We start from the raw sequence: 11,943 nt of genomic DNA, 5'->3' as shown, positions 1-11,943 counted from the left end.
GGACCCGTGAGTCCACAGGCCAATGTTCTATCCACTGAGCCAAACTGGCCAGGGCACAAGGATCTCTTCTTGTATATTTTGAGGAAAAATCAAACACTTTTATTCAAACTCTACAAAGGACTAAAATTAGAACAGATAAAGTGATTATAAAACTAAGAGGAATTAAAATGAAGTTAGTAATTAGTATTTAAAACCAAATTAAAAGCTAGCACTGACAGAAAGGAGAAATAATCTTACCTAATATTTTTCAACTGAGATTCCACTTCATCAGCATACATAGTCATTTTCATGCTTTTCTTTGGTGAAGGAGTGGAAATCATTTTCAGTTCTAGGTCATAGTCCATTTCATCGGAGTCTGAGCTGCTGGCACTGGACCTCCTGGAGGAGCTCCGCTCCCGGGTCTGCTTGAGAGCCGGGAGCTCCTCATGGTACTCCACCACCACCCTGTCGTCAGCATCCATGTCCTGGTCCTCCTCCTCCTCCTCCTCCTCTTCTTCAATGGGTTCCTCAGGAACATTCACCAGTCCTAAGGAATTTAACCAAAAAACATTAGGAAAAGCAATGACAAGTCTAAATTTCTATTTACTTCACTGACTTCTTTAAAGAAAGGGTTCCCATGCCCAAGACTTTATTGCCGCATTATCTGTAACAGAGCCAATCTGGTGCCATTCTGGTACCTACAACAGAAGAACGGCTAGGTCAAGTATGATCTAGCAGCCCATGGGTTATGAAATTACCTCAAATACAGTCAACTGCTATTATTCACAGATTCTATATTTTTGATTTTGCCTAGTTTATTTCTGGCTCCAAAATCAACGCTCACAGAGCTTTCACGGTCGTTAGCGGACACGTGCAGAGCGGCAAAGTAAGAGTCGCCACACACGCATCTTCCCAGCAGAGGTCAAACAGTGCTCTTTCTTCTTGCTCACCTCACACTGTAAACGAGTGTCCTTTCTGCAGTCTAGTGAGTGCCATGTCTTTCAGTCATGTGGTGTTTGTTGGTGATTTCACTACGTAGTAATGCCAAAACTGTCTAGTGTTCCTAAATGCAAGGAGGATGTAATGTGCCGTAAGAGGAAAATATGTGTATTATATCAGCTTTGTTCAGGCAGGAGTTATAGTGCTGTTGACTGTGAATTCATGCTGATGATTGTATTAAATGTATTGTATTAAATGTATGTATTAAAATAAGGTGTCTTTAAACAGAAAGACAAGGTTATATATTGATCAGCTGACAAAATGGTATGACCAGATTCTCAAAGGTTCAGTATTTGCTCCTTCAAGGGTCACAGTGACTTTATAAACCATAATCACCAGAAGTAATGTAACTTTAAAGTTCATGAAAAAGCACATATAAGTAGTGGAAGAAGCTGAATATAGAATATATATATGTTCACAAAAATTATAATATTATGAAACGAAATAGGAAAAATGTAAAATGAAAGTCAGTATATTATAGTGCTAGAATTAAGGGCAATTCTCTTTTTAATGTCTTTAATATAAAGATTACATGATCAAGTATCTTAAATATCTTAATGTAACTGAAATTGGAAAAATGTAACTGCATAAAATGCAAATTTTACATATAATTTTCTATATATACATTAAATAAAAATGTACAGATGTCACTCTCCCTGTCCTTGTTACAATGATAAATGTGTATGCGTGTTAGTCCATGTTTGTATGTTGACTTAGTTCTAGTTCTACCAACCATGTGGAAGATCCCACAACTTAGGTTCAAAATAAAAAACAAATCTTTATAAAACATAATGAAAATGATTCTTTTACAATAAGCAAAGAAAGAAAGACGAGAAGAGAAAAAAGAAAAAAAATACCAAGTCATGATATCCTATTTTTCTGGAGACATTCATGTGCACAAGCCAATAAGCATAAAACACTAGATATAGCAGCCTATTTTCATTTTCAGACAAAAGAACAATAAAATCAGCTCATCTGATAAATTTTTAAAAAAATTTTCTCATGCAGTTTTTTATATAAACAGAAAAAATTAGATTCCTAAGAATAGTTTTATTTTCATTTTCCCTATGTCATATTTGGGCTTTTTTATTAGAACAGCTTTTATAAAACCATTTGACCTCTTTGTACGGGCAATTTAAAATTAACTCTGACTTGACTTACTTTCCTATATGTTGGCAGAGGGTGAGGGCAAGGAAGAGAGGATGATAAAGTTTGGAACCTTAAAAGACTGTATTAAGAATAAAAATATGATTTCGGGAGCCAAACATGTGTCTACCCAAGAGCTGAGCAGGCAACTACCGGAATGTCGATGTTTATAGGACGTCAAGCCAACATCATCCCCAATCATGGCTCTCTTCTTGATCACATCCCGCTGAATGCGACGGGAATGGTATCTTCGCTTCCTGCAACATTGCCAAAATAAGCACATAATCAAAGACCAACAGGAAGGACCATGAAACCCACTGGTTAATTTCAACTACACAGTGACAAGTGTCAGGTACATCTGAAATGAAACTGAAAGACGAGAAGAGAAAGGGGCCTTGACTTACGAGTTTAATTCGTTCTGTGACGGAGCTCGTAACTCAAATTACTCGTATGTCAAATCATTAAAGTGAACGAGTGAGACACGGGATGCTGGGCTGATGTTGTGGCGTTCACTGTGACGTTCACTGCGCCAACTAGCGGTGGGGTATCTGAAGCTGGCTTGTAACCCGAATGTTAGCTCGCAACTCAAAGCAAAAAATCGGCCGAGAGACGGCTCATATCTCGAAAAACTCGTTAGTCGGGACACTCCTAAGTCAAGGCCCTACTGTATTTTCACACCTTTCACCACCATTAAGAATCTTGCACTCTTCCCTCTTGTCTTCCTTCGAGCCCACATATGGTGTTGACATTCCACTGCAGAACAACTAAGGGACTAAGAAAAGATTAACTATTGTGTTTTATACTTTTGGACTCACCAAGAATTACTAAGAATTCCTTCAATGATGAGAGAGAATCATTGATCGGCTGCCTCCTGCATGCCCCACACTGGGGATCAAGCCTGCAACCCGGGTATATGACCAGAATCGAACCCGGGACCCGTCAGTCCGCAGGCCAACACTCTATTCACTGAGTCAAATCAGCTAGGACTAATATTCATTTCTGAATGATAATACACCAATAACACAGAATCGGGATTAAAGAAGCAAACTATACATAATTCCACATATTTGATAAACTATTTTTTCCAGTTTATCGTGATTTCCTCAAAATGGCTTAAAGTACCATACATATATCTAGAATGTTCTCAACCACTCAAATCAGTAAATGCAGAGAAGATCTCTTTTTCAGGTTAAAAGGTCCATTAATAGGAAAGAAAGGTGGTCAGTGCTCACATGTACATATAAAGGACTCGGACAGCCCTTTGGGCACGCACTGACTGCCAAGGACCAACCCCATGTGAATGCATCAGTGCCATGGGTAAACTCAGTCACACAGATTAGTATGTGCCCCTACAAAACCCAGGCCAGAGGAGAAACAGCTGGTTCCAGATCAGAGGCAGGGAAAGTACAAGTTGGGTCTGGAAAAACAAGATGTTTTAGTGTGCCATAAAGAAAGTCGTCCAAGAATCATGGGGACATGTCAAAAGCACACAGCTGGAAGCAGCTCTACGGGCCAAATCCAAGACAATTCGTGAATCAAGATAATGATAACAATGGATGATAGCCCAATGAATAAAATAAAACTCCATGAGTCTAAACTGATATAAATAAGTAAATAAATAAATGGGTAAAAGGGAAAGCCTTCCTTATAGCAGACTGCCAACTAATAAAGAAACGATGGAGTTAGTAAGTCAATGGATGTGAAAGCTACTCCATGAAAGCTTGATGAGCAATAGGCTACTTACATAATCTCAAAGTATCTTTCCACAAATTTAAAATCACAAATGGAAAAATAGAAACTTGACAGTTTAGAGAAACCTGGTGATCATTACCTTAACCAAGTGATAAAAGGTACCATCTCGCCAAAACCGGTTTGGCTCAGTGGATAGAGCGTTGGCCTGTGGACTGAAGGGTCCCAGGTTCGATTCCGGTCAAGGGCATGTACCTGGGTTGCGGTCACATCCCCAGTGGGAGATGTGCAGGAGGCAGCTGATCGATGTTTCTCTCTCATCGATGTTTCTAACTCTCTATCTCTCTCCCTTCCTCTCTGTGAAAAAATCAATAAAATATATATTTTTAAAAAAACGGTACCATCCCTGGGTATGGGACAAGTTATCATGTGCCTCCTGATATGAGGCACTGAAAACAACACAATATCACTTCTGTGGTATTCTTGCCTAAAATGCACAACCTTAATCAGAAAGAGGCACGAGACAAGACCAAACCAAAGGGTTGTCTATAAAATAATGAGCCTATCTCTTTAAGAAATGGTTCAGTCAAGGAAAACAAAGCAGAGGAGCAGGTCCAGACCCAGGGAGGCTGAGGAGACGCGGAGTGCTTCAACACGGCCTGGAGCGGACCCCAGGTTGGGGCGGTTAATCAGATTATTCTGGATTTTGTAGTAAAAGGAAAGTCCAAATTTATTTGACAATGATCATCGTCGTCATCACCAAAAACTGCTACACACAGCACTCACTGTGTGTCAGGCAGTTTAATATACAGAATGGGGAATTCTTGGAACAACTAATGAAATCTGAAGGTGGATTATGGATTATGGTGTATTAATGCTAAATTTCTTTTTTTTGATAAGTGTGCTCTGTGTAAGACAAAGTCCTCATTCTTCAGGAATACATATTGAGGTATTCAAAAGTGAAGGGTCATTTCTAATTAACTGTCAAACAATTAAAAAGAAACCATGTGGGGGTTTAATGTGCACTGAAAATCATTTGTGTATAAAAAGCCTTACAAATTATTACAGACTTGACCTAACTCCTTAGAGAATTAGACCTGAAGGGCACTATGAACAATGTCCAACAGGCTATTACTGTGATAAATAAAAATACACAATTTAAAAGGTTTTCATAGTCCAGATGATACATTGGCTGAAAAGCACATGGCCAAACCAGTTTTAACAGAAAATAACTTACTTAGCCAGAAATCACAAAAGAATACAAATAGTTAATATTTACTTTCAAAGTCTGAAATTCCAACTCGGGCAGCAAGCCATCATTTCATAAGCACAAAATATTACAGTTTGAGATTACTTGATCTAACCTCTGATTCAAAAGAGAAGGATGTCACTCAATAATCATTTTAATAATAAAAATCAATAGCAAATATCATACTTACCTTTTGTAGCAAACCTCATGAATAACTTATTTCCTTTAGCAAGTTTATTAGCTGGACGAAGATCGTTTCTTAGCAGAGACTCTTCTTCTACCTGAGATAATGTTTCCAACTTAAGAAAAAAGAGCATTTTAATATAAAAAATTAAAGCCATTTTCACTTTTATTCAGTAGCAAAGTTACCGTTGATTAAGAAAGCATTCTGCCTTTAACAACATTCTCAATATCACAGCACCAGTTCTAAGTCAGAGGTCTTCCCTGACCACTTTGCCAAACAATGGTTTCCATCTCTCTCTATCCACTTACCCTTCTTAACTCTCCTCATGGCAATTATCCCTGCCTGACATTCTATTATATACCTGTATATCTGTATCCTGTCTTCTCCACTAGAATGTAGGCTCCAAGAGAGCAAACACTTTGCTTGGCTTAAAGCTATATAATGCATATTTTTATATGAATACACTTTAATTTTTCCAACAGTAGTACATAATCTATTAGGAAATATGCCATTTCTTGCTTTTTCCTAATTTTACTTATTAGGTAACACTTCAAACTATTTCTTAACAAAATCATTTTCTCTTACAGAAGTGTGAGTACTATTCTAAGATCTCAAGATCAATCATTCATTACAGTCACACAAACTTAAAAACCAAGGGTCTGGCCCTAACTGGTTTGGCTCAGTGGATAGAACGTCGGCCTGCCGACGTTCGATTCCAGTCAAGGGCATGTACCTTGGTTGCGGGCACATCCCCAGTAGGGAGTGTGCAGGAGGCAGCTGATCCATGTTTCTCTCCCATCGATGTTTCTAACTCTCTCTCCCTCTCCCTTCCTCTCTGTAAAAAATCAATAAAATATATATTTTTAAAAAAACACACAAAAAAACCAAGGGTCTGGTGCACCCTCAGGAAGTCTAATGGTGAGAGCCAGAGGAAGAACGCAACTTACTAAGTCTTTAAGCCTTAAATAAAAACATAGCAGGCAGTTTTTTACAATGAAACCTTACATATATATATCTTTTCCCTATTACTAACCTCTACATCACTTGAGTTTTCATCTTCAACTTCTCCTTCTTCAGCCTCATCTTCTGAACTGTCATCCTGTTTGTCTAAAATTGAATGTGAGGGACAAGATGAACTTTAACATAACTCCATCTCATATCATTTAAAAGTTCGATTATTTTCCCATGTATTTACTAATGATCTAAACCATCAAAGCCTATTTCAGAAATAACTAGTGATGAGCTACTATGTAACACTGTGCACAGAAACCCAAACCAACTGAGTAAATAATAGGACATTCAGCCCAAAAGTCCCTCCTGTGTGTTCAGTTACCTTTTTTGCTTTTCTCAGATGACTTGTCCTCATTGGCATCCCTGCTTCTTATCTTATCCAGGTCTGGCAGAGAGCTCATATTGATAAGGGCTCGTGTGGCTGTCATTTCATCCAGCCAAACCACATTACCTAAAATAAAATTAAAATAAAACATTATATCACATCCAAATGGTTGTTTCCTAAGAGCAGAAATTGCATCATATTCATTGCTAAACCTCATTTAAGTACAGATTGAGAGCAATAAATATACAAACCAACGAATGAAAAGAATAGGAAGTAGTAGTAAAACTTCTTTGATGAAATTGACCTTGAGCTGCATTCCCCAACTGTGTTCCACAAAATAATGATTAAAGATTCCACAAAAAAGTATTTATATAATAAAACTGCCTGGCACACAGTGCTATGTGTTAGTTCTTGATGAGGATGATGATGATAATTATCAAATAAATGTGGATTGTCCTCTATACCACTGCCCCTTCAGGGAAGCCCTATGCTCTTCCTTATCATCCAGATATGCTTTTATATGATGTCCACCCACTGATGATGGTACCATCACGGATATATACAATGGAGACATAACAGACACTTGGCTTTGTAGCAACTAACTTAATTTGCTGCATTTATATCTCAGAGTTGAGGTATAAGACTCTCACCTTTGTTACCGACACGCCATGTGGCCTTGGGGCAATTTACCTTCTCTGTTTCTCAGTTTCTGATGCACAATATGAGGTAGCTGAACTGGATAATTCTAAGGGTCCCTCCAACTGCAATATCCCTTACCCAGTTTTAATGACTTAGAGCAGTGGTTAGCAAACTAAAACCTGCAGGTCAAATTCAGCCCATCATCTGTCATTTATTTGTTTATATTTGTACCTGATTTATTTAGGTAAAATTAATGTAAAATAAATTACACATCCACTGCCTGTTTTTGAAAAATAAAGTTCTATAGAAAATAGCCAGGCTCATTCAACTACATACTGTCGATGGCTGCTTTCATGCTATTTTAGCAGAGCTGAATAAATGACAGAGACTATACGATCTGCAAAGCCTAAAACATTTACAACCCAGCCCTTTTTTAAAAAGGTTTGGCAACCCTGATTTGGAAAATTTAAGTTAAGGAAAAAGAAAACAGGAGAAAAATAGTTTATTCTGTCATGTTTCTTATTTCAATGAAAACGCTGAATCAATATCTTTTAAAGAAAGCAACCAGAAAAACCAGGCTGCTATACAGGCACAACCTGGTAGGCCAGCAAGCTAGCAGTAAGTGAAGCCAGGCTAGAAGTGAGTCAAGACAAGAAGCCAGTAGCGCGGTCACCAGAATCAGAACAGACTTGGAGTGGGGAGGCGAGTTAAAAATTACAGTTGGCTCACAAGTTAAACAGCTCACAGGTTAGTGCAAGCAGGTGAAATTCCAGAAAACAGTCCAAAGCAAGCAGAGATGAGAGGTCTGGTAAAGTGACAGGGATTCTGATAGAGTTCTAGGTTAGAGACACTGAGGCAGAGCCAGCCCCTGGATAATCCATTGTATGGCAAGTTGCAATGACAAAGTCTAAAGCCCTGAAAACGCAGCCCTCAGCTCAAGTCTACACAGCGGGATCCACCCCTTTGTTGGGAAATCGTGGGAGTTAAAGAGGCCTTAATCATGTACACTGGGCTCAGACGCCAGCAACCAGCTTTATAAGCCCTGGTCTGGCTTAAATACTCACGGGGTATAACTTGGTAGACTGGTTAATGTATCTGGTTCTCATCAACGGGGATTTTCTTTCTCTTCTACGCTAAGGGCAGAGGTTAGGCACAGACAAATAGTCTGGGCCATAATCATTCACCACCTGAGGTGGCAAGAACAATTTCAAAATCATAAGCAAAAACGTATTCAACAGAAAACTTGGTGTACTTACAGGAGGTATCATCCAGCCATTCAATGTGAGCCGGAGGGTATTCTTTAAAATAGGAAAAGATATCCTGGGTACTCATCTCATCTACTCCGCAAATGTAGATCGTCTCCAGTCTCACTTTGGGGATTGCTAAAAACACAGGACACAAAAAAGATGACAGAATTTTCCCACCAACTACTGCACATTCCTCCCTATTACACAGTTCAGGTAACGTGTTTAGAAAACAAATATGCTGAAAGAGATGACATTTATTTTAAAAGAAAATGATAGATGACAGCAAGGTACACTATTTTGCTTTTTTATCACAGACCAAACAGCATTAAATCAATTATTTAATTCACAACAGGTTTTTGGCTGAAAAGGATTAAACAATTAATGTTGATAAAATACACAATACCTCTCCCCAAATTAACCTGCAATAATTAAAAACAATACCAAATTCAATAGGCTTTTTCATTAAACTAGGCAAGCTGATTCTAAAATCTATATATATAAAAAAGCCTAAGCAACGGGCAGACCGGCCGACCCAACCATCCAGTCGTTATGACACGCACTGACCACCAGGGGGCAGATGCTCAACGCAGGAGCTGCCAAGCTGTAGTGACTTGGCAGCAGAGGTTCTCAAATGACACACCCCGAAATCAGAGAGGAGGGAGCCCAGTTCCTCACGGCACTGCACGATTTCACCTTCAGCTGTGGGTTATGTTGTTGCTGGGGCACTGTCGGGCCTGAACGCAAACTTGCGTTTGCGTTCCACACCCTGTACGACAGCAACTTTGCAGAGTGCCCTGTCGCACTCCAGGACCCCTTGGGGGATGTCAGAGCAGGTTTCGGCCATCCCTGCACACCAGGCCAAGGGACCCCACCTGCCAGAGGGACCCTGCTCACTCCACAGACACCAGGGAGGGACCACGAGAGGTTGGCTCCAGGGTGTGTCCAGCCCATCTCACCCAGTCCCGCCCTGCCAGCCACCTTCTAATTAATTTCCTTTCAATGTGCACGAATCCGTGCACAGGGTCACCAGTTTTTAAATATTTATCAAAGAAAACTATGAAACAGCTCAGCCGTTTCTGAAAAAGAAGAGAGGCTGCCCCTGGATGTAAAGCAAAGAAGGACAGTAGAGTAAGGACACCCTACAAATACTGAGAAAATGACGCTTAAAATAAAACAGGCAAAGACCATGAGTAGACAAGTCACACAACAGGAAATACAATCAATATATGAAAAGATGGCTGACCTCACAGTCAGAAACACACATACAAAAACAAGATGCCACTTCTCAATTACTAGAATTTTTTTTAATTTATGTATTTTACAATCAGTTGTTGGTAGTGTGGAGAAAGAGCCCCTCCCTCTGCTGGTGGGACTGTGGAGTGGCACAGCCACTCTGAAGGACCAACTGGAAGTGTCTATTATAAATGTAATTTAGCACGTGCCCTTTAGGCAGTTACTCGTCATGTGGGTTCACACAGTAGCTCACACAAAGATGTTTGTTTTGTCATTTTGAAGAGTAAAAGGTTTAAGGGGAGCCCATGTAGGTGCGTCCAGACTACCTGGTAAATCAGCTGATGCCTTCCTGCCACCCAGATAATGAAGATGGAGATACCATTAAGACCTGTGACTCAGGAAATCCTTATTAGTGACCAGAGGTGCAACAGTGAACAAAGGCCCAAATGAGACAGGTATTCACAATGGACATCCAGGTGATGAAGGAGTCAGACCAGCAGCCTTTTCAGTTCCTGGAGCCGTGAGTGTGGATGAAAAAGGTCCCGTGGGAAGTAGAGCGGGAACAAACAACAGGGAGAGCTTCTGGAAACGGCAGAGAAAACGGACCAGGAAAATACCTGTGGAAGACTTGTTGACCTGATAACAGGGTTTAATCATAAATAAGACAAGCAATAAATAAATAAATACCAAAAGAACCGACAAAAATAAATACCAAGAGCATCACAGCACTGTTCTAACATAATGCTTTTATTAAAAAAAAAACACAATCCTGCAGAAATAGCTTAAAAACAAAAGATGGTAAGGAATAAAACTTCTGGCCTCAGATTGTCTTTATTTAAAATTTTTTTAAATTGATATTTTGAGAGAGAGGAAGGGAGAGGAAGAGAGAGATAGAAACATCAATGATGAGAGAGAATCGTTGATCAGCTGCCTCCTACACGCCCCCCACTAGGGATCGAGCCTGCAACCAGGCATGTGCCCTGACTGGGAATCGAACTGTGACCTCCTGGTTCATATGGTGATGCTCAACCACTGAGCCACGCTGGCGGGGCTTTATTTTAATGTACAGAGAAGGGTGTACACATCTAGAAATGGGCAATGAACAGTCCTGTTCAAAAGAAAAAGGTATAGATACAAAAGCCATTATCACTACAAAGACAAACGTTTCAATGAGCTGGAAGGAAAGTTCATTCTCAAAAGAGAACCAAACCGACTGTGACAAGACCCACTAGAGATGGAAACCTTGTTAAGCTCAAAATCTGATGGAAGATTGCCAAAGGAGAGTGCTCAGTACTTCCTCACCTTGCTGACAATGTCGCTGCTTAAAATAAAACAAAGCAGGAGCCTACATTTGTGCCCAATCAGTGAGGAAGGGCTAACTGCTGAGATGGCAGTGAACAGATGGATGAGGGAATGAGAACTGGCCATTTACTGAGTGCTGACTACCAGCAAGGTGGTGAGGGCATTACCTTGCTTTTTTTTTTAACAGGAAAGAAAACAATGAAAGACAGGGAATAGGAAAGTAGATTTCTGAAAATCCAGAGAAAAAGAAGCCAATCCTATGGCCTCACACTGGAATGTTGAAAAAATTTATAAGACATTAAATATAGTTACTCAGAATATGAGAGGTGATTCCCAGGAAAGAGAAGGCAGCAAAGCTTGGGTGAGAACAATCTGCCAAATAACACATATGGGAGACAGACAAAGGGTAAATTACTAAAGACAAAGGTAGAAGAATAAATGCAAGAATCTAAAAGACTTGCATCAGGCTGTACAATGGCATGGAAATGCAAATGGCAGATTCTCAAGTGAAAAGGAAAAACAAAAATAAAATCTGCATACAGAAAAGATTAGAAGGAAATACACAAAATGTTGACAATGACTGGGTTTGGTGATAGATTGTAGGCAACGTTTCTTCTTACTCTCCTTTCCAAGTTTTCTTTGGTGAACATGAGTTGTTTGTGAAATATCTAATGAAGAAAAGGGTACAGTTCAGAGTATATAAGCTCATCAAAAATGCTGATGGCTTTTATTTTTTGTACACCAAAAAGTTACAAGTTTGATCCCCAGTCAGGGCACATACCTACGCTGTAGGTTTGCAGGGTTGCTTCCCAGTTGGGGCACATACAAGAGGCAGCTGATCGATGTGATATCTCTCCCCCCCCCCACCCCTTTCTCTCTCTCTAAAATCATTAAAACATATCCCTAGGTGAAAATTAAATATATATATTAAATATAATAT

At 39.6% G+C, this 11,943-nt stretch overlaps 1 protein-coding gene across 1 annotated transcript in view; it reads right to left on the bottom strand.

Moving 5' to 3' along the window:
* NCBP3 (nuclear cap binding subunit 3) overlaps positions 1 to 11,943 on the bottom strand; it is a 29,730-nt gene that overhangs the window by 5,847 nt on the left and 11,940 nt on the right. Inside the window, exons 5-11 of the mRNA XM_015562438.1 lie at positions 8,478 to 8,603; positions 6,580 to 6,708; positions 6,280 to 6,353; positions 5,249 to 5,361; positions 2,940 to 2,972; positions 2,278 to 2,381; positions 238 to 526 (exon numbers count right to left, since the gene is read on the bottom strand). Of these exons, the coding sequence (XP_015417924.1) occupies positions 238 to 526; positions 2,278 to 2,381; positions 2,940 to 2,972; positions 5,249 to 5,361; positions 6,280 to 6,353; positions 6,580 to 6,708; positions 8,478 to 8,603 (868 nt within the window). The remainder of the gene's footprint in view (positions 1 to 237; positions 527 to 2,277; positions 2,382 to 2,939; positions 2,973 to 5,248; positions 5,362 to 6,279; positions 6,354 to 6,579; positions 6,709 to 8,477; positions 8,604 to 11,943) is intronic.

The sequence above is a fragment of the Myotis davidii genome, unplaced genomic scaffold (genome assembly GCF_000327345.1).
Source record: "Myotis davidii unplaced genomic scaffold, ASM32734v1 scaffold638, whole genome shotgun sequence".
Lineage (NCBI taxonomy): Eukaryota > Metazoa > Chordata > Mammalia > Chiroptera > Vespertilionidae > Myotis > Myotis davidii.
This window is presented reverse-complemented; position numbering and strand designations above follow the sequence as displayed.